This window comes from Cydia pomonella, chromosome 14, assembly GCF_033807575.1.
Source record: "Cydia pomonella isolate Wapato2018A chromosome 14, ilCydPomo1, whole genome shotgun sequence".
NCBI classification, from domain to species: domain Eukaryota; kingdom Metazoa; phylum Arthropoda; class Insecta; order Lepidoptera; family Tortricidae; genus Cydia; species Cydia pomonella.
The window spans coordinates 13,365,816-13,389,162 of NC_084716.1; the positions used below are offsets into that span (position 1 = coordinate 13,365,816).

Consider the following 23,347-nt stretch of genomic DNA (forward strand, 5'->3'; position numbering starts at 1 on the left):
AAAAAGCATACATGTCGGAATGATTAACATAGAAATACAATTTTCGAGGTAGTCCCTGGTATGTCAGATTCACGTTGCCTGCTCCAACAGCTTGCACAACTGGACCCCAAACTCCTCCTATGACAAAAAGTCATTTACATTAATTATACTGATTCTAACAAAAGTCAATTGTCCTACGAACTTCGATAAGTCTAAAATAAAATAAAATATATTAGGAATTTTTATTTTTATGTACCTTATTGTCCTGGATTTGCTTGTTCAAGGCTTCCACCACCCCGTTCACCTTGTAGGAGATATCGCGTCCATGCCACACCACTTTCAGGTCGGACTGAAACAAGAAATGTGTTTAAGTATTTCAAACTTGCATAATACTTATATTATGTTAGAAAGCCAGATCAGTGCAGCCATCATGCGTACCTCGATGTTTGTGCTCAAGAGTAATGAGCAGTCGATTATGCTGATGCCACTGATGGGTCTCGCGCGGACGCGCACGCTGCCCTCTATGCGGGTGTCAGTCATCTCCAGGCTATAAGTAGGACGGAAGCACGATATCATTTACTGACAGTACTGATATGTTTAGGGGTTTATTGTCATTGGACAATCATCAGCTATTAGTGACAGTCTAACTTACATTCCAGAATTTGATACTTCGAATTCGCGCCCGAGGACAGCTGCTTTAGCACCCTGCGATTCTGAAAAGATACAACTATTTTAAGAGAGTAATCATGAGAACGAGGCTCGAGGTAGATACCTACATTCTTATCCACAACTATAGTTATTGGTTTCAAGATATGCAAACAGTTTAGTTAACCCGCTCACTTAGTTAAAATAGTATAACCAAAAACTTACTGACGATACAGGCAATCCTTGGCCACACTAGGTCGAAGTTAAGGCGCATGGTGACCGTGTTGAAGCTGAGCCGGTCGAACTTATTATGGGAGGTCCCCGTGCACTCCATGCCCTCCACGTGTGCGTAGGCCCTGCGGCAGATCGAATATTAATCAGCATTTTACCTATAGTCGTATCCAGCTTTAAATATAATACTTATTTTATTGAGGAACGTCACAAAATAATATTTATCCAGACAAACATTCGTGTCCTAGATTTTTTTTATTACTGTCGTTTGTTTTCTAGTCTGTAACTGAGATGCTGTCATTTACTTACCATCCTAAGGGCGTGTTTATGCCGGTGGACCTGTAGGGTATGACCAGCGGGTCATACCCGGCGTCCACGATGCGCCGGTTCATCTCGTTGACGGCTCGCTGGATCCTGTTCGTGACGGTGATGAACGCCTGGCCTCCATCTGTCATCACAATTCTGTGATATATTATCTTCGATTTACAACTTTCTATAGTCGTGTTACATTAATGGGAGATATTTCGCACTCACTGAGAACACCGGTACCTTCCACTTACTACTTTACAAACTTAGTCAATTCATTACGAGTGAAATCCTGTACTTACCGAGTTCAAATTCATCCTGGGGCAGAGCACAGATACCGGCCAGCAGGAGGACAAATGCGACCGCGGTGAACTTCATTTTGGTATTGCAATGAAATAAAGAGTTAGTTAAGCACGTTAAGCAGCAAATATTTTTGTTAACAGCTGTACTGCTATGCTGGAAATACAAAGTTCTGATATGACGATGTCGCCAATGTAAGTGATATTTATACTCAAATATTATGAGATTGTGAGTGCATTTCCGATTCTTATCTTAAATAAATCGGATCTTGACCTGTGTTATCAAGGACCTTTAATGATTTATATATATATATCATAACGTATTCATTAAAGAATGTTTATGATTATTACGGAGTACGATAAAATATAGACCTTTGTAGGTGACATGTATTATAAATAAATATTATAGGACATTATTAGGCAAATTGATTAAGTCCCACAGTAAGCTCAATAAGGCTTGTGTTGAGGGTACTTAGACAACGATATATATAATATATAAATATTTAGAAATACTTAAATAAGTAGAAAACACCCATGACTCAGGAACAAATATCCATGCTCATAACACGAATAAATGCCCTTACCAGGATTTGAACCCAGGACCATCGGATTCATAGGCAGGGTCACTACCCATTAGGCCAAACCGGTCGTCGTATTATATAGGCACTGACTTCATATCTATATTATATCATTTCCAAATGTTGCATTTATCCTTCGTGTTCTAATATATATTTTTGACTTGGGACATAAATAATTGCTCTAATCTTTAACTTAAAACCAATATTAGACAAAATAAATATTCTACAGTTACAGGAAAGTAGCAAACAGCAGTGTAGGTACTTATTATAGTTTTTTAATCAAGAATTTACCTGTATCAGCTTTTTTTACTTAGGGTTTTAATTTTAATTTACTTAGTGTCAGCTTATTAATCTAACTAGACTAGTTCATAGACAAAAAAATCTAGTTACCTTTCTGTCCCCAGTTACCCCACGTAATGGTACGACACGTATCGTTAAAATCCGAAAGCATAGACTAGTTCATAGACAAAAAAATCTAGTTATCTTTCTGTTCCCAGTTACCCCACTTAATGGTACCACACGTATCGTTAAAATCCGAAAGAAATCCGAAACATTCGCAACGTTAAAATCCGAAAGCTGTTTTGTAACCAGTAGTAACTAAATAATCAGTTTATACTTACATTTAAAATATCACTTGTGAGTTATCGAAGCTTAAAATAATTCACGTACGTTACTAAAATACTAACAGCAAATAAGTAGTCTTAGTGACAACACAGGTAATCTGAGATTTACAAGTCTTCAGATACTCGTAGGTTAGGGTAGGTGGGTTAGGTAGGTATTATATCTGTTCAACAAATCTAAGAAAGAAGATGGCCATTGTAGTCTGACTTCAGATTCATATGAAGTAGGTATATGTAGCTACTTATCGTAATTAAAATCTGTCTCAATATTGTCTACCCGGCGACACATCATTAAGATTAAATTAGATCACAATTTTGCGATAAATGGTAAAGGATTCCCTGTCTTTGCCTATCATGTTTATTTTGATATAACTACAGCTATCTAAGATTATAATCTCAGATGAGTTTCATATAAATATCTTGTATTGTAGAGCCATACATCATTACTTGACGGCATTTTCTACGTGCATCATAGGAAGACAGAAATATTTGTTTCGCAATAAATTACCTACTTTATTCGAGCATTAAGAATAGTAAGATGAAGTTCATCGCAGTTGCTTTTGTCCTCCTTCTTGCAGGAATCTGGGCTCTGCCCCAGGATGAATTTGAACTCGGTAAGTCCGGGAGGTCGCCCATAATTAATTGTCTTAGTATTTAAAGTAGTAAGTGGAAGGTATCATGTGCATTATGTGCCGACAGATGGAGGTCAGACATTCATCACCGTTACAAACAGGATCCAGCGAGCCGTCAACGAGATGAACAGACGTATAGTGGACGCCGGGTATGACCCGCTGGTCATTCCCTACAGGTCCACCGGCATAGACACGCCCTTAGGATGGTGAGAAATAGGCAACATATCAATTAATAGAGTCGAAAACAAAATACAGTAAACCGACTTTATTCTAGAAACAAGTGTCTATGACTTAAAAGATGCTAATTGCTTATATAATATTCGATCTGCCGTAGGGCCTACGCACACGTGGAGGGCCTGGAGTGCACGGGGACCTCCCATAACAAGTTTGACCGGCTCAGCTTTAACTCGGTCACCATGCGGCTTAACTTCGACCTAGTGTGGCCAAGGATTGCCTGTGTCGTCAGTACGTATTTCAATGTACTATTTTAAGTAAGAGATCAGGATAGCTTAAAATTTATATATACATCTATTGAAACCAGATGACGATTGATGCCCTCAACGGCGAACCTCCTACAGTATCGTTCCTTCTTAACTTGGTTATATTTTTCCAGAGTCGCAGGGTGCTAAAGCAGAAATCCTTGGACGCGAATTCGAAGCTTCAAATTCGGGGATGTAAGTGAATTACACTGTTACCGACAGCTGACGCTTGGCTAATGAAAGTGAACCCCTAAAAATATCATGTGGCAGTAAATGATATCGTGCCTCTGTTCCACTTACAGGCTGGAGATGACAGATACCCGTGTGGAAGGCAGCGTGCGCGTCCGCGCGAGACCCATCAGTGGCGTCAGCATAATCGACTGCCTTTTACTCTTGAGCACAAACATCGAGGTACGCATGATAGCTTTGCTGCAACTAGACTGCTACTACAATAAATATGCGAGTTTGAAGTCTTTAAACACGTTGCTTGTTTCAGTCCGACCTGAAAGTAGTGTGGCATGGACGCGACGTCTCCCACAAAGTGAACGGGGTGCTGGAAGCCTTGAACAAGCAAATCCAGGACAATAAGGTGCATAAAAATAAATAAAATCCGTTAAGATGGCAGGGATAGTATCTGTTGGGTATATAAGCATCTAGTACAATAATTTATGATTTTAAACTGATTGTAGTTCGTAGGCGACGTAGACGATTGACCTTTATTAGAATTAGTATTAATGTAAATTAATTTTGGTCACAGGAGGAGTTTGGGGTCCAGTTGTGCAAGCTGTTGGAGCAGGCAACGTGAATCTGACATACCAGGGACTGCCTCGACAATTGTATCTCTATGTTATTGATGCCGACATTTATGCTGTTTCAATTTATATGATATTATTCTGATATATAAATAATTACAGAGTCTATAAATGAATTTTATTTTGAACTTATTTTTCCTGGGTCTGTTTATTTCGTGCCCATTTATTCTTTAATTTGAATAAACTTGATAACACTTGACATGAATACAAAAAGTAGTAGTATATAATCAAAATGGCGTTTTTACAATATAAAAAGTAAAAAAACCATGAAAAAATACTGCTTCAGGTTCCGACTGACCTACGAAGACTTATTAAGGCGGGACCTCAAGGCCGCTTCTAGGGTCGAGTCAGAAGCATGGCTACACGCGTTGCCTTCCCCCTCGCTAGGCACACTTTTAGATAACGAATCTCTTAGAATTGCGGTTATGGTCCAAGAGCTGGTACATATTTTGGAGGTATGTAGATATTTTGGTATTGAGTAGGTTCTTGAGGCAAACTAAAAATTTGTCTAATACTTCTCTTATCCAAAAAAAAACTTAACCGACAAAATAATAGCTATCGAAACTGCTTTAAAATTTTCACAGATCAGTTCAGAAATCACAGAAGCGGCAGGGAGAACAAATAAACTTAAAAACACATTTTTGTACGAGCTGAAACTGATACGCTTAGCTCGAGCTTCACACTCGCTTATTCATTCCAAAATATGAAATTCAAGTGTAAATTATTTTTTACACTTGAATTTACAAAAAGCAATATTTGCATACACGTCCGGCGATCGAACCCGGATCGTCGCTGTTACCACCTGCTTTTAAGCGACTCTTTGCCAACTGCGCCACTCAGTCGGTCAAATTATTAGTAAATATTTTCAAGTCGAAATTTAGAAACATTGTCTGTTGTAAAATTTAAATAAGAACTATAGTCTTGAAACGTTTTCTAGAATTACTTTCAGCGGTTTATTCAGCTCAGGTTTTACGACTGAGATAAGACCTATTTTTGCTATGACATTGCAAGGTTTGTGCAGAACCGCTAATTAGCTATCGCCGCTAATTAGCGGTCCTGCACAAACCTATGTAATTTTAATGGTTTCAAAAGTCTAAGATCATGTTACCAATTTAAATTATCAACATTCATCGAATACGTGCACACCTTTAGCTAAAAAGCTTTCGCTTCGCTTGATCTATAATGTTAATTTTGGTCTATCATGTGCAGAGAGGTCTATAATGTTAATTTTGGTCTATCATGTGCAGAATTTACAGGCAGTTTTCTTTAATATAAATTAATGCGCACTTAACATTTGTGTTCAATTGATAATATATTTTAATAACTCACCAACTATCAAGATTTTCAATGTTAAAGTTCAAGAATATAAGAAGCAAAATTACGAATTCTTTGTGTTTGAAATTAGCGAAAAGTTTTAATTAGTTGAAATCTATATTTATAATAACTTGCAACTGAAGCTCTTTGGTGGTCGAATTGTCACTCAATCAGCAGACATGTTTATGTAGATTATGAAAAATGTCAAGATTTTACGACTTTCGTGAACTCAAACAGTTACCTTCTCCCAGAATTCCATTGATCGTAAAATTTTATCAAACTAAAGACTAAAAACAAAGTTTTTTTAAACTATGAAGGTCTTAAGCAGTCATTAACGAAGTATCTGGCACTTGAAATACACGTAAGTAAAAATCTCCAACTTAGGCTACCTAATTCGTAATTTTATATAATATTTCTACATTTAATTTAGTATTTTTATAACAGAAGAAGTTGAGTAATAAAGAAAGTTTACGTGATTTTGTGCTAATTTTCCTTGAATGTTTGTAGAAGTGTTCGAATAAGAAATGGACGTGCCGCCACCGGTCCCACCGAGACCTTAGCCTCTAAAGTCGATGCGATTTTAGGAAGATTACCATCTGGACAAGAGAGAAAATCTGGGCCACAGTCAAAACAGTAAGTAGAGTGTGTATTATGTAAATAATTTCGCACAATTTGAATTCAGATATGCTGAAGAAAATACCAGAAAACCTTTTGTTCAGAATTTTTGGAAGCGGTTCATTTTGCCGAAATTTTTAATTTTATGCTTGTTTAGATATGATGATTCGTTAAATCTTATCGTGGACCCCTTGCTCAAAAAAGAAACTCATAGAGATTCGGCCGTATTTTTTTTTGTGTTTTTTTAATTTGGTCAGCATGTGTACGAATGTGTCAACTTTGTCCCGCCGAATTTGGTCTAAAGATTCAAGAAAGTCGAAATTGATCAATTTTAAATAATTACAGGCCTAACATGGAAAGACCGGGTACTTTTCTTCCGCCGAAGCCCGGAAAGGACAAAACAAATATGTTCGGCTCGTCGCAGCCCCCCCGCCTTCCTTCAGCAGCGTCGGAAGAGACGCATATGTATTTATATTTTGGGAAGTCTCAACCGTCTCAAAAGCCTCCCAGGAAATGAATAATGTTAATTGTAATAAATTTTTAAATTTTTTTTTTTTGGGTATTTTGAGTTGTCATCAGTAACCATAGATATCCCCGCCTTTATCAATTGGGTCACATGTTAATTAGTTGATAACCTTTTTAATAGAAGAGATAAACTTAACCGTTGTGTATTTAATTAGTGAATACTTAGATAATGGTACTAAGTTATTTTAGGGATAATTAGCTGAGCAATTTATTTGAAACTGATTTAGAGGCACAATCACTAAAAATTATGCAATTATTTATAAATAATTAGAAGTTGACACATTCCAATTATGATAAGAAATAAGATACTTCATAACAATATTCGGACCAAAATTTGAAGCGATAATAAATACTAAGTTTTTTTTATCTCTTGCTGGTTTCCCAGGTGGCCTCTATGATATACATGTACAGCCATTGTTTGTTCAGCAATGGGACGAGTATTCCACGGGTCGAAGACAATCTGATATCTTACCTGGCGCAAATAAAGCGAAAATATTCGACCACGATGGGACTCGAACCCATGCCTGGCCAGTGCTCTAGTCCAAAGTCTAGCACGTTAGCGACTCGGCTACAGTACTGGTTATACTCGTAAACACTAAGTTCTTAATCATCTGACATCAATCCATATGCATTTGTCTCCCAGATAATTGCACAATTTTTTTATGAAACAACGATTTTTTAAGGCAATGACTTTAACTATCTTCAATCCAAATGATTTGTGATTAAGAATCAAATTGAATTCAAGTAAAATATTTTGAAGTTGTCAAGTGCTTTCAAAATTATAAATTTCGACTTCGAAACTGTTCCTGGTTAAGTTACTTATTTTCGAGAAAGAATTTAAAGAAAAGGGCCGTGACGGAAGAATCTTTCACTGTTTTTCGCCTAGCGCCCATCCGCCCACCGCCCGATAAGGAATTTCGTTCCAAAAATAAACCAGAACATTTTGGTCGGGTCTTTATCTTTAAATCGGGTCGAAGACAATCTGATGTCTTACCTGGCGCAAATAAAGCGAAAATATTCGACCACGATGGGACTCGAACCCATGCCTGGCCAGTGCTCTAGTCCAAAGTCTAGCACGTTAGCGACTCGGCTACAGTACTGGTTATACTCGTAAACACTAAGTTCTTAATCATCTGACATCAATCCATATGCATTTGTCTCCCAGATAATTGCACAATTTTTTTATGAAACAACGATTTTTTAAGGCAATGACTTTAACTATCTTCAATCCAAATGATTTGTGATTAAGAATCAAATTGAATTCAAGTAAAATATTTTGAAGTTGTCAAGTGCTTTCAAAATTATAAATTTCGACTTCGAAACTGTTCCTGGTTAAGTTACTTATTTTCGAGAAAGAATTTAAAGAAAAGGGCCGTGACGGAAGAATCTTTCACTGTTTTTCGCCTAGCGCCCATCCGCCCACCGCCCGATAAGGAATTTCGTTCCAAAAATAAACCAGAACATTTTGGTCGGGTCTTTATCTTTAACCTTGCCAGGCGATCTAAAAAGTAACGCATGGCACTTGCACGGAAAATTAAGTTTGTCTACTATATAAATTGTATGCATAGCAAAGTCATTTTTGTAGTGCAGTAAATTAAAGGTACACTAGGATGTACAATCTGATTGTGTAGATGGTGTATATTTATGATACCTATGCGTAAGAGTATTAGTAGGATTAAAATAATAACGAACGAGTACATGAACAGGATCCAGCGAGTCGAGATAAACCGACGCATCGTGGAAGCCGGGTATGACCCGCTGGTCATCCCCTACAGCTCCACGGGCATAGACACACCTTTAGGATGGTGAGAAATAGGCAACATCTCAATTCATATACTCTAAAACAAAAGATAGTACAGGTAAACTGGGTGTACCTTGAATCGCGGGAAAACAATTATTTATCAATTTTTAAACTATACGGAATTGGTGTCTGAACTGAACGCTTTCATCGTGTATTTCTGTTAAAGTTGCCAACCAGAAATCATAAAATTCTTAAACATCCGTTCAAAATTCAACTCCCTAGTTCTCAAAAATCGATGATAAAAAATACCCAGTTTACCGTAATCCAAATTTGTTCGAAACAACCTATTTTGAATATTTATTTAGTTACAATTCATGCATGCATAACCTCCCATAACGAGTTCGACCGGCTAAGCTTCAACTCGGTCACCATGCGGCTTAACTTCGACCTAGTGTGGCCAAAAAACGCCTGTGTCGTTAGTAAGTATTTAAAATAAAATAAATAAATAAATATCTTTATTCAGTAATAAAGGACAATATTTGCTTACGTTTTTGTTTACATAGATATAGTTATTAATTAACTTGGCAAGTAGATATAGTACAGTACAGTTACATGGCCAACTACAGTCCCTAAGTCAATATATTTGGTTGTACTATTTTAACTAAGTAAGCTACACCTTAAATTTTTATTCTAATAAAGCTCTTAAACAATCTATATTGACTAACTAAACTAAAATATAATATTACAAAATTCAACCTAGAAATAAAATAAAATCATCTACTATAAAATATACTTACCTACAAAAAAAAAGAACCAATTACAAAGAGAATACCCCTTCTAATACCCCAAGCTACATAGCTAAAATGTATTCATCTCTTTGGACCAAATTACAATAGTTGTGTGTAACAGTGGACCTACCTCGTACGCATGATTCCTGTCTCGTTCGCGAATTTGAAGCTTCAAATTGTGGAACGTAAGTAAATTATAATGTAACCATTTTTGTTTTAAGCTGATGATTAGCTGTTGATAGAAACCCCCCGAAACTAATCATTAAAATGATACATCGTGCTTTGTTCTACTTACAGCCTGAAGAGTCATCTACCAGTATCAGTCATGATACCCGCTTGGAGGGCAGCATGCGCGACTGCGCGAGACCCATCAGTGGCGTCAGCATAATCGACTGCCTCTTACTCTTGAGCACAAACATCGAGGTACGCCATGATGGCTGCACTGCATTATAGCCCGCTAACTTAATATGCGAGTTTAAATTTTTTAAACAGATTGCTTGGCTTGTTGCAGTCCGACCTGAAAGTTGTGTGGCATAGGTGTGACATCTCCGACAAGGTAAACGGGCTGGTGGAAGCCTTCAACAAGCCAATCCAGGACAGTAAGGTACGTTAAAATAATCAGAAGCTGTTGGAAATAAAAGCCTTTAGCGGGACGTACCGTAACTTTCCATAAAATGTCGGCTACAGGCTGTTTGGAGATCGCAGTTGTTGCCTAGGAAAATTATTCGGCACTAAAACATGTATTAATGCATGCATTGTAGATTACTTTTGTCATAGGAAGAGTAAGGGCCTCAAGTTGTGTAAGCTGCTGGAGCAGGCAATGTCCGGAATGTAAATCTACGGCACCAGCAGGCTATCTAAATTATATGTCCATGTGAATACATTGTAATATAATAGTATACATTTTTTTTTTGATAAATAAATAATAATGAACCCAATTAAGTTTGGCTTGAAGAACCCTTTTTCTATACACCGTGTTTTTTTTGATTTGCGTTAATTTCGAGGGTGCATTCCTGAGCTTAAATTAAGTAACTTTCTCAAAGATACCGATATTCTAACTAACTCCATTTCGGAGATAATCAATCATAAATTTTTATATTATAAGGCCCTTACGAGCGTGTACACTTGCTTTAGGACCTGTTTACTTATTAGTTAGTGTTTAGTGCGAGTTCATACATTTGCTACTAAACGTACGTACTATCTCGGACGATCGATGTTAGAAATGACATTGATATGTCACAGTTTTCAATTGTTTGGTTGAGTTAAATGTAATGCCCGTGTTACAACAACGCTATATGCAACATTTAGTTACTTTTTATAAAAATAAAAATAGTAAAAAAAAAACAAAAAAAAATATTTTTTTTGAAAATTAACTATGCCATTTAGTTTCCTTAAACGTACTTACCGAAACCCCGGAGTTAACGCAATTCAATAAAAACACGGTGTATAACCTGCAACAGGCAAACGTCTCAAATCGATTGCGAAAAATTATAATTTGCCTTCTGTGCTCACTCGACAAATCTAAATATTGACAAAGATAAGAAAGCATTACTGGAGTCGGACCAAGATAAGTTGACACCGAATTTGACAGCCCAGACAGTGCAAGTGTTATTTGTCTCATTATAACGTCAAACTTCCATGAAATTTTGACGTTTACTTAACACTTGCATAGGATGGGATATCAAAATCATTGCTAAATTAGCTTGGTCTGATTCTAAGAATTTTGTATTATTTGTAATAGAAAACAATTTCGTGACATTCATTCTTCGCATAGAAAACCCACTCCTGAATAGCAACATGGCGGAGATATTGATTTCACAGCGTGCGCGCGCAACATCTGTCAAAATAAGTTTTTGTGCTCCAAATAATAAATATTTCAGTAAAAAGATCTGTAATTGTGAAAAATAAACTGTGATAGTGTACCTGAAAAAAAATGTGTACTTATTGTAAATTTGTAATTAATATATTTCAATGTGTTATTGATTTTATCTCAATGCAAAACTGTAGTCATTTGTTATTCCGTAACGTATTTCCGTTAATAGCGTAGTTTTTATTTATTTATTTCATAATATGTGTCATACTGCAAGCCTGTGTTACTATGGACTAACCAAATAAAAACAAATGAGCTGAATTAAACTATGTTCGATACATTGTCTTGGCAATAGACCTGTCAAAGGTAGAACTTTAAAATTGTGATTTTTGTTGTTCTAGAAATTTTATATTAGTACAGTTACTCGTATAATTTGTGTGTGTATGTGGTCACATACAATTTGCATTCATATACATCGTCAGTTAAATAAAGAACACATTGGTGACAAATAAACGGAAGTAGATTTGCTATCATATTTTATAAACAGACACATGTAATGATAGTAGCAGTTGTTAAAATGTTGAAGTCGTTCAAGTTTATATATCCAATGGAATTATCAATTAAAGCGTCTTTCTGAATCAATACAATGATACATAAACATGTCGAGATGCCTGAGGATCTTCGGAGCGTACTTGTACCGGCTAACGAGGCGACACTCCACCCTGCTCCTCATAGCGTCGCTCATCGTGACCCTCACCGTCATCTTCCACCTCTACACGCACAGGCACCATCACCATCACCACACGCTAACAAGGATCGGTGACTTTGACTACCAACCGGGCGCTTTCCTCAAGGGACAGCAGCCTAACGAAAACAAAACTTATTGCCAATTTAATTATGGCCTACCAGACACTCTTAAATGGGGAACCTTTCGTGTAATGCCTACTCCGGAAGCTGGTCTACAGAGCCCTTATAGAGTCATTTACAATGCTGTCAAGGGCACTGCGTACTCGAACCACAGCAAATATAATGCAGTTACATACGCTACTCAAGCGACGCCGGAATACATTTATCATATAGTCGAGATAGCCAGATATTGGGACGGCCCTATCAGTCTCTCAGTTTTTGTACCTGATTACGATTTGGATATCACTATGCAGATCATGAATCAACTCTGCCATTGCTATTCCGGAATGTCAAAAGTGTCACTCCACCTTTTCTATCCTAAAAAACATCCTCCTAAATTACGAAGTAAAGAACAACGCACCACGACGACAGAAATGCCGACAACTACTTCAAACATTACTATAGAAGAAATATTACAGAAAAAAACTGGATAATTACAGGAAATTAGATAATAAGACTAGATATGAATACATTCAACGAGCGAGGAAGAGTAAAATTGAGAGAATGATGTCGCGAATGCCAGCGAAAAGAATATTTGCCCCCAATTTAATGTTCAACGATTGTTCTGGTATCGATTATGGCATAATGACATTTAAGAAGGACAACAATTTGATTTATCACATAAACGTAGGTAGAAACGTCGCCCGAAATGCGTCAAGGACAAATTATTTCATTGTTTCGGACATAGAAATGGTGCCAAGTGACGGATTGGCGCCCAAATTTTTGACCATGGTTAGAAAACTCATGGGGGACAAGAAAAGAGATGAGGGTTGCATTTTTGGAAAGACTGTGTTCGTCGTGCCATTGTTTGAGGTCGAAAAGGGAGAGCAGATTCCGCGCGATAAGGACGCGTAAGTTGACAAATGAAGCTATTTACTTCAGTCGCAACAGTTGAGCGTTACTTTCCAAGTCTCGCCCACCTGTTGGACCGCTATTGTCCTTGTTCTTGCCCTTATTTTTCCTTTGTAAGATTTACTAGGATAATATATTTATAGTGTTTCTTGTGACAAATAACACTATGATAAATCGTTCGTGAAGACAAAAGATATTTACATAGCTATTGCCAATGTATTATCTTTAAGATAAGGAATAATGTTCGCTCCCCTGGCGTGTGTATTTCTTGAACCAGTACTTAAACGGCGCTAAAAAATACATGTTAGGTTTATTCCTCAGCGCGTAAGTTAGTAAAGAACGTTTAAATCAATTTGTTTACTTTCTTTCTTTGTGCATTTATTGAACTTCTCTAAAAGCACCTTTAATTATTTCTTCATTACATTAGTTAGATAAACGGTACAGTCCCAGTGCTAAAAGTCGCCTCTAACTTTTATCCTGAACTTGAAGGTACTAGGTAAGCGTAAAGTAATCATAAAATTCATAATAAATCTTCTCGACAACTGACGATGACGCCAGTCACCCAGAAATTCACCTCAAATTGGAAAAACCGCATTCAAATATTTTCCACCAAGGATTTCGTACTTATTATTCAGTTCACACGAATCTCCATATTTTTACGTATTCCGTAATATAATTGGAGAAACCGCCTAAGCCAGCACAGCTCATACATATTCGTCGTTGTAATATCATTTAGGGAACGTGCATATACTCGTATATCATAATTCAAGAAGCGGAATTGGCGGCATAAAATTTATTTTGTGTAAAACAAACTTGTTTTAGAATTTCTGGCTCACAACGTGTGGCTTCTGCTATCTTATTTATATTTATTCACAAGCAAGTGAAGTAAGCTACCAAACTTACATCGGACATATACAAAATTTGGAAATTTCAACTTTTGTTTAGAAATCGAAATTTTCCGTTTCCATTATTACATGTGAAATTTCCTGAAATCACAAAGGAGTGTGATCCAAAAGTGTAAACGATATCTGACATCGTCTGTACTTGACCAAAATCAAACCACACGAGCACTAGTTTCGATTTAGATTTGACATTATTTGCAGTGCATTTCGCCCATATTGCTTAAATTAAATCTAAATCAATAATAGATTTTTAAAATTCGGATGCAGTTGCTCTTAGGAGGTTTTTTTTAATTAACTGACGTAGACGTAAGTCAGTTGTTTAAAAGAAGACTGATAAACGTGGCATACGTATGAGAGTATTAATACTTTAAACTTAAGGCAGGGACAAACTGAGCCCGCATACGCACCGTATGCAATTGCAATTGAACCATTGAATTGACATATATTATATGACATACATTGACTGCACGATTGGCTCGAATTCGTGTGTGTGATACCGCTGTATTGGCCCTGTTCTTATTGCCCGTAAGGCCCGTCATTAGATATATGTCAATGAATGGAATGTATTGGAAACTTACTTATCATACGCAATGCAACGCATGACGAGTAGGTACGTTTCCAAGTAAATATACAAATTTCAGAGTTCAGAGGACTTACCGCGAATACCGAAGTTCGCAAATTGCGGGCATCTTTCCCTTTTACTCCAATTAAGTCGTAATTAGAGTGACCGAGAAAAGCAGTTTGCAACGCAATCTTTTAACGCTTTAGCTGGGAAGAATTATTTGCTTAAATAAATGTAGGTAGGTAGGTTTATGTTGGCACTAAAAAGTGTGTAAAATATTATCAAACCCTTATTAATTTTATTATTTAGCTATAGGCTTGACTGTCTTATTCTACATATATGGTTCCTGGTGGTATAATATAAAACTATGTCTGTAATAAATGACAATATGTATTAATATTCGTATGTCATTTATTTTGTCCTCAGATTGGTTAAAATGGTGGCCTCGAACCGTGCTATGTATTTTCACCAGAAGTTCTGTTCACACTGCCAAAGGTTCCCTGGTTTACAAACTTGGCTCACTCGACAGTCGCCAGGAATCGTCGAGGTAAATTTATATTCGTTTCGATATTTAGTTTTTTAGCATTAGAAATAACTTCACATAAGTCACCATGAAATCAGGATATTAATTAGATATAATAATGAAATAACTTTAAGTGGCGTGATTTATTTATAATTTTACTGCGTTAAAGTACCTTACATAAAACCACATACATACTTCGCGGAGTTCTTTCTAATGCTCCTTAGCCTAGTTTAGATTGTTCCCAGAGTCTTATTTACTGCCAGGATTCTTCGAGATTGGCTTTAGGTCACCCATCATCAAGTTGATAGCCTCCAACCATGCCCAAATTCCCACAAATTTTGCTTATATATCTGATAGAGGTTTCTGAGTTTCAATACCTGACTGCCCCTCTCTCTACTCCGTATCTTTAGGTATTTAAATAAAAGTAAACAAAATCTACCCTCAAATGGCTCCTTAAGCCAGTTGAGGGTAGATGAAAACATTACATGATCAAATAGTAAAATGTGAGTTAAAATCAGGTCGTTCAGTCAGATCTAGACGGTTTTGTACTTGGTTGGTTGACCACTAAAAGTTATAACTACCCGAAAATGTATATAATAGCTTTATAAGATTCCTCGCTTCAACAGACCTTACAATAAGTTTAAACTGTGAGGAAAATAATGTTTACTTTTCTAAACAACTGCAAATCAATATTCGAATGGTAGTATTATGGAAATTTCTAGTCATGATTGCTGTAAGATACTCTATAACCGTTACGTGACCGTCTCTTCCATTATTCCTTTTAACGTTTCTTTCAGACATTCGTGGGCGTCTTAGTAGCATTTGTAGCGTATATTTCAAAGCAATACTCCTACATACTTTCTAAAAGCATCATTCTTTTCACTGTCAAACTTGTATGACGTAAATGCGAGGGTTAAATATGAGCTATTAGTTACAAAACCCGTTTCTTTTATTATCAAATAATATATAACACCCTTAAGTATACGATGTATTATTGTGAGTTAATTGAAGGTTTACTGTGTAAAAAATTCAATATTTTCAACACACGTTACACCATTATATTTACACACGCTCTTGTGATCCCGTAGACCGAACATACGCAAAGTGCGCAGTGATGCGTGCCTTGTCGAACCATATTTCATAATTTTAATAACAAAACTTCCGTGAGACACAGACATATTAAAGCGGACTCACGTATTTTAAGTCGATAATCGCTCGACAAGGTTGGAGTGAAACATGTCGAGCGTTCGTTTTGATACGTATTTTATAACTCGTTACTTGACATTTATTATCTTACTAAGTACGTATAATTTTCATACAAGAATGATACGCGCCCTGAAACCTCAACTTTCTTCAACCAGATGAACAGATAACAATTCGGAACTCGCAAACTTTCATTAGCGCCTTGTTACACAAACCCCGCTCCAAATTTAAAAGACCATCAGTCCCCTTTCGCAAAGTATTCGCCGCGTAATTTTCCAAAGTGGCCCAGTTAGGCGCCCCCCATAATTACTAACCGATTAGAGGGGGGTTAAATTCGTTAAAACCTCGGCTGTCACACGCGCGGATCTCACTGTCGTTTGAAATTGGAACAGCAAAGTTGGTGCAGCGCTGGGTGCATGTAGAAACTTTGTAACAAGACTGACGTTTAAGTTTCTGTTGTATCACGGTTTTCGTAAGTTGGCCCTGAAGTTGTACGCTCACATATGATTCTAGAATATTAAATGAATGTCAAATGCTTTTTTTTCGACATGACGCATTGAATTTATACAAAATACTCATAAGACATTGTTACTCATTGTAGCTGCAGAATGTACATTCCTATATATATGGGTCACATACCTACATCGTTTCTTGTAATTTATTTCCCTCTTAGAGAAAGGCGTTATTGGACTCGAAACAAATTATCTGCGTCTGTTTCAGTAAGCAAGGCGCGAATTGAGTTTAGCGCCAATTTGCATGTGACAATGAGGCCTAAACGGAACGAGATCTTGCTCAAACGTTCTGGCTCTGTATTCCTAGTGCTGGTACGATATGAGAAAGCAATGTAATTACATAAAAGTACCAGTATCATAATACCATCGTTGATCGTGGATTTATATCCGTGTTCTTCTTATAAAATATGTGTACTCATGTATTTTTGCTAAGCTGGTTCCCGAGGAACAAATGTTGGCTGGTTAAGATCTTAATGTAGTGATGTGGTCGGAGTTTGATCAAGAAATATCAGAATTCGTATAAATGCACAGAGGTAAAACTTGTTACCAATCTCAATTTCCGAAAATACCATAGAATAAATAGGTACACCTTTCTTTTGAAATATGTTGTACGATGGTAAATTAACATTTTGTTTCAGCCCATGCTGATAGCACGGCGAGAGTACCCTTTCCACAGATGGGAGCCGCTGTACTTCGGCACTCGGAAGGAGCCGTGGTACAGCGAGTCACTCTCGTGGGAGGGACGGCAAGACAAAATGACACAGGTATTTGATACTGATACTGATCGCATTTTGCTGGTTTAGTCCAGGGTAACATCTCATACAACGGAACATTTTGCCGACTAGACATGGTCACACTTGCCACTTACGTATAATGACATAAAGTATAGGTACTAAACAAAACAGTTAATGTCTTATTAACGCGAGGTAGTATTCGCTTTTTTATTTAGTCTACATAAGTAGGCCTACATACGTCCCGCTCTGCAGGTGAAGGCATAAGATGGGTGACTTAGAATTTAGTAGGTATCACATGACTGTAATTTATTACCGACCCAAATCACAGGACAGGGACAATGTCAGTAATTTATCTCCGGCCGTTTACGGATTCTCGAAGCGAACGTTTGCCTTATACATTTCGATTGCAACGGTGCTTTTCACAACTAATCCAGATAAATAAATGTGCTTTGCTCTTGTAGCGTGTATCTAAACTTGTATTATGCTGTACCTTCGTACGAAGACAGACTAATCTATAAAAAATCAATTTTGCCTAGATGCTGGAGCTCTGTCTGCAAGAGTACCGGCTGGTTGTACTTGATGGAGGGTTCCTCTGCCACGCGGCGGCTCGCGCGCCGGCGCGTCATACCCGCGCCGAGCGCGCCAACACGCAACAATACCTTAAGATCATCGCCGCGCTTAAGGCTCAGTACCCCGATCGGCCTGCTTGTAAGCTGATGTGGGGCTGTAATACTTGAGCATCTTGCTCTGGGAAGAGTACCGTCTGGCGGTGCTTGACGACATTTTTTTTTTAACAAAGGGCACCAACTAGCATCACTTTTCATGATCTTCGCTGGTGCGCTATTCATGATGAAAATTCATGTGGAGCTGCGACTCCTGTTGACATGTTGATCTGACTGATTGTGCTGGACTGTGGGTAAAGTCAACGACGTCGACGTTATTAACTGGTGGTATAACAACAGAGTACAGTAACCTTTTTTCATATCGCTGACTAGTGAATCACGAAACCGTGATTTCAGTGTTGCTATTACACTGTATAAATAAGTGTAGTATATAGGTATTTACATCTTTATAATATTGAAATGTGTATATCTTTGCCTAAATAAATTTGATAAGAATGCCGGTGCCATTAAGTAGCCGGATTGTCACGTCTGCATTGTATTTGTCGACCAATCTGTTTTTATAAGCCCGCAGACCTACAATTAGAAAATTGCTACTAATCAAAAATGCGTGCATTGTTTACGATTGTTACAGTAGTTTGAAGTGTTATCATTGAAATTGTCTAATTAATAAGTTTTATTATGTTTAATATTGCACCGGTCACCCTCTTGTCCAACTGATAGCGGACTATTAGAAGGATAATTATGGGGCATCCCATAAAACAGTCAACTTCATCTACCTTAATAAACTTCAGATATGTGTATGTCGTTGAATTTAAAGCTAGGTTATCAATCGTTATCATGCCGAATATCGTCTTCTTAGCTTTATCAGAAGTTTAGCACTAACGATCACGGAGCTTATCCTCGAACGGACAGACAGACATGGCGAAACTATAAGGATTCCTTGCTGACCATGAAACCCTAAAAATAACGTCACATACCTACCAGACACTTTTCTAGTATGCCCCTTTTACGGTGCTTTAAGTTATACATTTGATCACTATCGCCTCTCGCCACTTCGTGTCTTGTACCACCTGTTTTTCTCACACTGGAATACGTAAATAGAAATAAATCGATAGCGTTTGTGGCGTACCGGTGCTGTACATTTTCGTTAACTAGCTTAGTTTTAGTTTTGACACAATAGTAAATACGTATATTTGTAGGGTAAATCGTGTAGTATTTATAAAATATATTTTATGATTTAATATGATTGCGTATACCTTGTATGTATTTGTAAATTAATTGTTTTAGAGTTCTTGTGTTCACCTGACAACCCTAATGAAAGATCAGCATTGTTCAAGAGGCCCTCATTTATCCTACGTCTCTATTGCGGTGTATTTGGATTTAAACGTAAATATTATGGAATTATCTTTGCACGATTCGAATTATTCTCACTAAGTAAACTCTATCTTACATAATAATATGTAAGATAGAGTTAAATCCGAAAAGTACAAAGAAAACATCTGTTTCCCAGGGAAAAATACAAATCAGCCTACTTTGTTGGCATTGAACAAACACATAAACAAAAATAAGTCATGTTCATTATAAATACCGGTACTAAATATGGAGAAGCATGTTTGATTGAACCTCACTGTACCGGAAATTTATAAGGGCCGCGAGAAATCTCGTTGGCTCTCGAAATTAACGGAAATGACTCTCTGATGGCGCCGCGCGGGGGACACAACCTACCTACAACCCTTTACGTATCAGCTTAGCAAAAAGAAAAAAGTGTGTGTGTTGTGAAACACTGGGATGGAACTAAGTTTTTATTGATAAACGTAGTATATTACTGATTATAAAATACAAATCAATTTAATCGATAAAATAATAATTATCGAAACTGCTCAATAAATTTCACAAATCAGTTCAGAAATGGGTAATTCCACGAGATTGTAACGTCAGTTATCAATTCTTTCGTGTGTTCTTACATTAATTAAGCATTCTACATATATATATATATATATATATATAGGTCTATAACGAAATCAATCCATAGCTATTAGCTAAGTTGCTCATATGTTTATTTTAAGACTGTCTGTTTCTCAATAAAATTAAAAAAAAACAGGTAGATCTACAGGTAGATATCTGGATACTTAAATTTGCTTAATTAATGTAAGGACACACGAAAGAATTGGTAACTGACGTTACAGTCTCGTGGAATTACCCAAATGCGATTTACAGGCAGGGAGAACAACTATAAACACTAGAAAACATTTTTGTACAAGCTGAAACTGATACGCTTCGCTCGAGACTCACACTGGCTTAGTCAATCAAAAATATGAAATTCAAATGCAAAAAAAAATACAAATAGTAATATCTGCATACACGTCCGGGGATCGAACCCGGATCGTCGCTGTTACCACCTGTTTTTAAGCGGTTGTTTGCCAACTGCGCCACTATAGGAAATAGTGTTAGTCGGTGAAATTAGGCTTATTCTCGAGAAAAAAATTAAATAAAAGAGGGCCGTGACAGAAAAATATAACATTTTTTTCGCGATTTCCGATAAGGAACTTCGTCGATTAAAATGTTGTATACTGCTCACTTTCTATACTGCACTTGCTACTCACTTAGCGCTCATCTCCAATAATCGGACAGCTTCCTAACAAATACCGGCTTAAGCCAGCTCATATCTCAGGGTCGGTTTTATAAGTTATTAAGGCCTGGGCACAACGGATGCGCGTGCGTAGACGTGTAAGTACATGTGGGCGTTGTAATATACAGATCATTATGAGAGACGGCACACCGTTAGCGTGAAGTGTGCGTGCAAGGCTCAAACATTTTAGCGCACGTGCACATCTACGCTCACGCAGCCGGTGTGCCCTGTAGGGCTAAGATGGTCGGCTCTTTATCATTTGTCACCATGCCTGTCACGTTCTAACAAGTATGTAAGTGCGAAAATGACGGACATGATATAGGTTTTTAAGAGTTACCGCTTATTAGCAGTTAACAGCTGTCGATATTTCACTATTAGGCATTAGTTCATCTAAAATGAAAAAAATGTGTCTTACTTAACCCGTGACCCAGCGTATTTACATATTTAACAGTCGTATATAAATATAAAGTTATGTGTCGATATAAAACAGTTATTAAAATCAGTTAGAAATGGTATAATTTGGTCCACTTCTAGTTTGCAATGTTTCGAAAATGTTCTAGATACCACTTTGAATGGGTTGACATAAAGGTATCTTCATAATGTATACAACTTTTGTCTGAACATCTAGATTTACCAATGCTGGCATGAATCAAATGAAAGAACAAATGACCTTTATCAACTTCTACATTTTTTCAATACTTTGACGTAACTCACGTCACGTAATAATCTCACGTCAGCTTTGGTCGTCATCGACATAAAATGGACCTGTAATAGTAATAAATGGAAGCTGACAAACTATTTTTGAAAATATAACTGTGATTATGCTGTTGTGAAACTTTATACGCATGTTAATATCAGATTAGTTTAAATGATTATTATGTTAATTTTAATAATATCAGATTTTGTTGAATTACTTAATATTATTAGTCAAAAAACATTTATTTGATAATTATGTGGTTTTTTAGCAATTTAAAACTGCTGTTCCATTTCAAACTGAATACGTAATTAACTAAATAATAATTATTAGATATAGGTATTATGCCTCAACTTTATATCATACTTGTAATAGTTAGTTATACGCTGTTATTGGTGGCGCTAGTGTGCTAAGTTTGCTTTCGGCATTAATGTTATTGTAAAAAAGAGAACTTCTAATACGAAATTAACCAAATAGTAAATTTATAAAATTGCGGGAAGTTTCATATTCGATTTTTAATGTGAAAAATAATTACGTTTTATGAAGTCACAACACACTATTACTACATAAATTTGTGCGCATGCTACTTTCGAATACTCGTTTGCGCTAATTTGATAGAAAAACTTTGTTTCATACAGAAATCACGCAGAAAACGTTATTTTGGTGTTACATTGATAAAAATTCGAAAGTATTCGAAAATAGATAGATGCGCACATATTTATGTATAATAGTGTGTAATGACTTCATAAAACGCAATTGTTTTTTGTATGGAAAGCGAACCACCATAAAATATTCTAGACTCAAGAATTCAAAATTGTATTGCGTTTCAAATGTCATTTTTATCAATTCGTTTTAATCCGTTTCTTTATTTCTGTAGCAATTGTAAATATTTTTTTTTATATGGCCCTTCATTTCTCTCGGCGGCCAATAAGTCACCATCAGAGCTTTTGTAAAAAGGTTAGTGCTGAAAGAATTTAGGGCAGCAGCGAAACCAAGTTAGTAAGTTAAATGTTCACAATAAAAATATTCTAACATCGTAAACTATATTATATATGGCAACTCGATATATTAATGTAGTATTTATATTTTAAAGAACGTTTGATTTCGATAAGTACTTATATACCGCAGAAGGGGTAACCATTTTAACAGTTATGTATAACAATGTAAATTATGTAATAAGTATCTTCTTCTTCCTCGATTCCCCATGACTGAGGGTCGTGACCACATGAGATCATTATTTTGTGCACCAAGGCTCTCCATTCTGCACGATTTTCCGCCTTCCTAATAATAGACGCCTGTGACGCAGGCCTTCTTTATAATGTCCACCCAGCGGGTTGGTGGATGCACAAAACAGATAGGTACAGAAATCAATCTGTTCAGTGGACGATTGTCGTTTTTTAAGCTACCAGTGGTTTTATTTTAGAGAGGTTAGTAGGTATCTGCTTGTATTTCGATGATTCGTTTTAACGTTCAAAGGAACAGTAGGTGGGTAAGCGCCCCGCCCCGGCCCCCGAAGAATATATCTAAGATCGTTTTATATAATAGTTTCTTATTTTTAATCAGTGTAAACGAAGTATCTGAATTTTTGTTAGGTCATGGCACCTTCTGTAAGTACGAAAACATGTTTTTTTGTTTGTGTAGATATTGTGTTGTTTTTAGTGCTATTTGATAGGTTTAGATCTAAAACGGATAGGACAATGAAAATTGTGTAACGTTTAGAAGTTATTAGGGATTTTCGATAGTGAACATTGACAAAAGTATATGTATGTATGTATGTCACGTAACAGTCACAACAGGTTAACATAAAACAGACAAAACAAAACAAAAAAAAAT

At 36.6% G+C, this 23,347-nt stretch overlaps 3 protein-coding genes across 3 annotated transcripts; 2 read left to right on the forward strand and 1 right to left on the reverse strand.

The window, feature by feature from the left end:
* LOC133524995 (uncharacterized) lies at window positions 1-1,647 on the reverse strand. Its single transcript, XM_061861176.1, has 7 exons — window positions 1,464-1,647; window positions 1,165-1,303; window positions 850-980; window positions 632-692; window positions 418-526; window positions 236-328; window positions 1-117 (listed from the first exon to the last, which is right to left on the reverse strand). The coding sequence occupies exons 1-7, from the start codon at window positions 1,537-1,539 to the stop codon at window positions 70-72; spliced, it is 657 nt and encodes a 218-aa protein (XP_061717160.1). The 5' UTR covers window positions 1,540-1,647; the 3' UTR covers window positions 1-69.
* A 1,448-nt stretch (window positions 1,648-3,095) lies between these two features.
* On the forward strand, window positions 3,096-4,697 carry LOC133524994 (uncharacterized). The gene is made up of 7 exons (XM_061861175.1): window positions 3,096-3,272; window positions 3,358-3,496; window positions 3,625-3,755; window positions 3,904-3,964; window positions 4,072-4,180; window positions 4,266-4,358; window positions 4,527-4,697. Exons 1-7 carry the CDS (start codon window positions 3,197-3,199, stop codon window positions 4,572-4,574), a joined length of 657 nt encoding a protein of 218 aa, XP_061717159.1. The 5' UTR covers window positions 3,096-3,196; the 3' UTR covers window positions 4,575-4,697.
* Window positions 4,698-11,015: 6,318 nt separating this feature from the next.
* Window positions 11,016-20,161, forward strand: LOC133524996 (beta-1,4-glucuronyltransferase 1-like). The gene is given in 5 exon segments (XM_061861177.1): window positions 11,016-12,699; window positions 12,701-13,131; window positions 15,023-15,143; window positions 17,473-17,598; window positions 18,105-20,161. Coding segments are annotated over 5 exon segments (1,545 nt in total). The 5' UTR covers window positions 11,016-12,033; the 3' UTR covers window positions 18,306-20,161.
* Window positions 20,162-23,347: the final 3,186 nt, after the last annotated feature.

What these genes read in the sequence shown, in the direction of transcription:
- LOC133524995 (XM_061861176.1), bottom strand. Translation starts at nt 1,539, where the DNA reads ATGAAGTTCACCGCGGTCGCATTTGTCCTCCTGCTGGCCGGTATCTGT. An exon ending in ATAAACACGCCCTTAGGATG is followed by an intron (nt 981 to 1,164) that starts GTAAGTAAATGA and finishes GATCTGCCGCAG; the next exon opens with GGCCTACGCACACGTGGAGG. An exon ending in TCTTGAGCACAAACATCGAG is followed by an intron (nt 329 to 417) that starts GTACGCATGATG and finishes TTCTTGTTTCAG; the next exon opens with TCCGACCTGAAAGTGGTGTG.
- LOC133524994 (XM_061861175.1), top strand. Translation starts at nt 3,197, where the DNA reads ATGAAGTTCATCGCAGTTGCTTTTGTCCTCCTTCTTGCAGGAATCTGG. An exon ending in ATAGACACGCCCTTAGGATG is followed by an intron (nt 3,497 to 3,624) that starts GTGAGAAATAGG and finishes GATCTGCCGTAG; the next exon opens with GGCCTACGCACACGTGGAGG. An exon ending in AGCAAATCCAGGACAATAAG is followed by an intron (nt 4,359 to 4,526) that starts GTGCATAAAAAT and finishes TTTTGGTCACAG; the next exon opens with GAGGAGTTTGGGGTCCAGTT.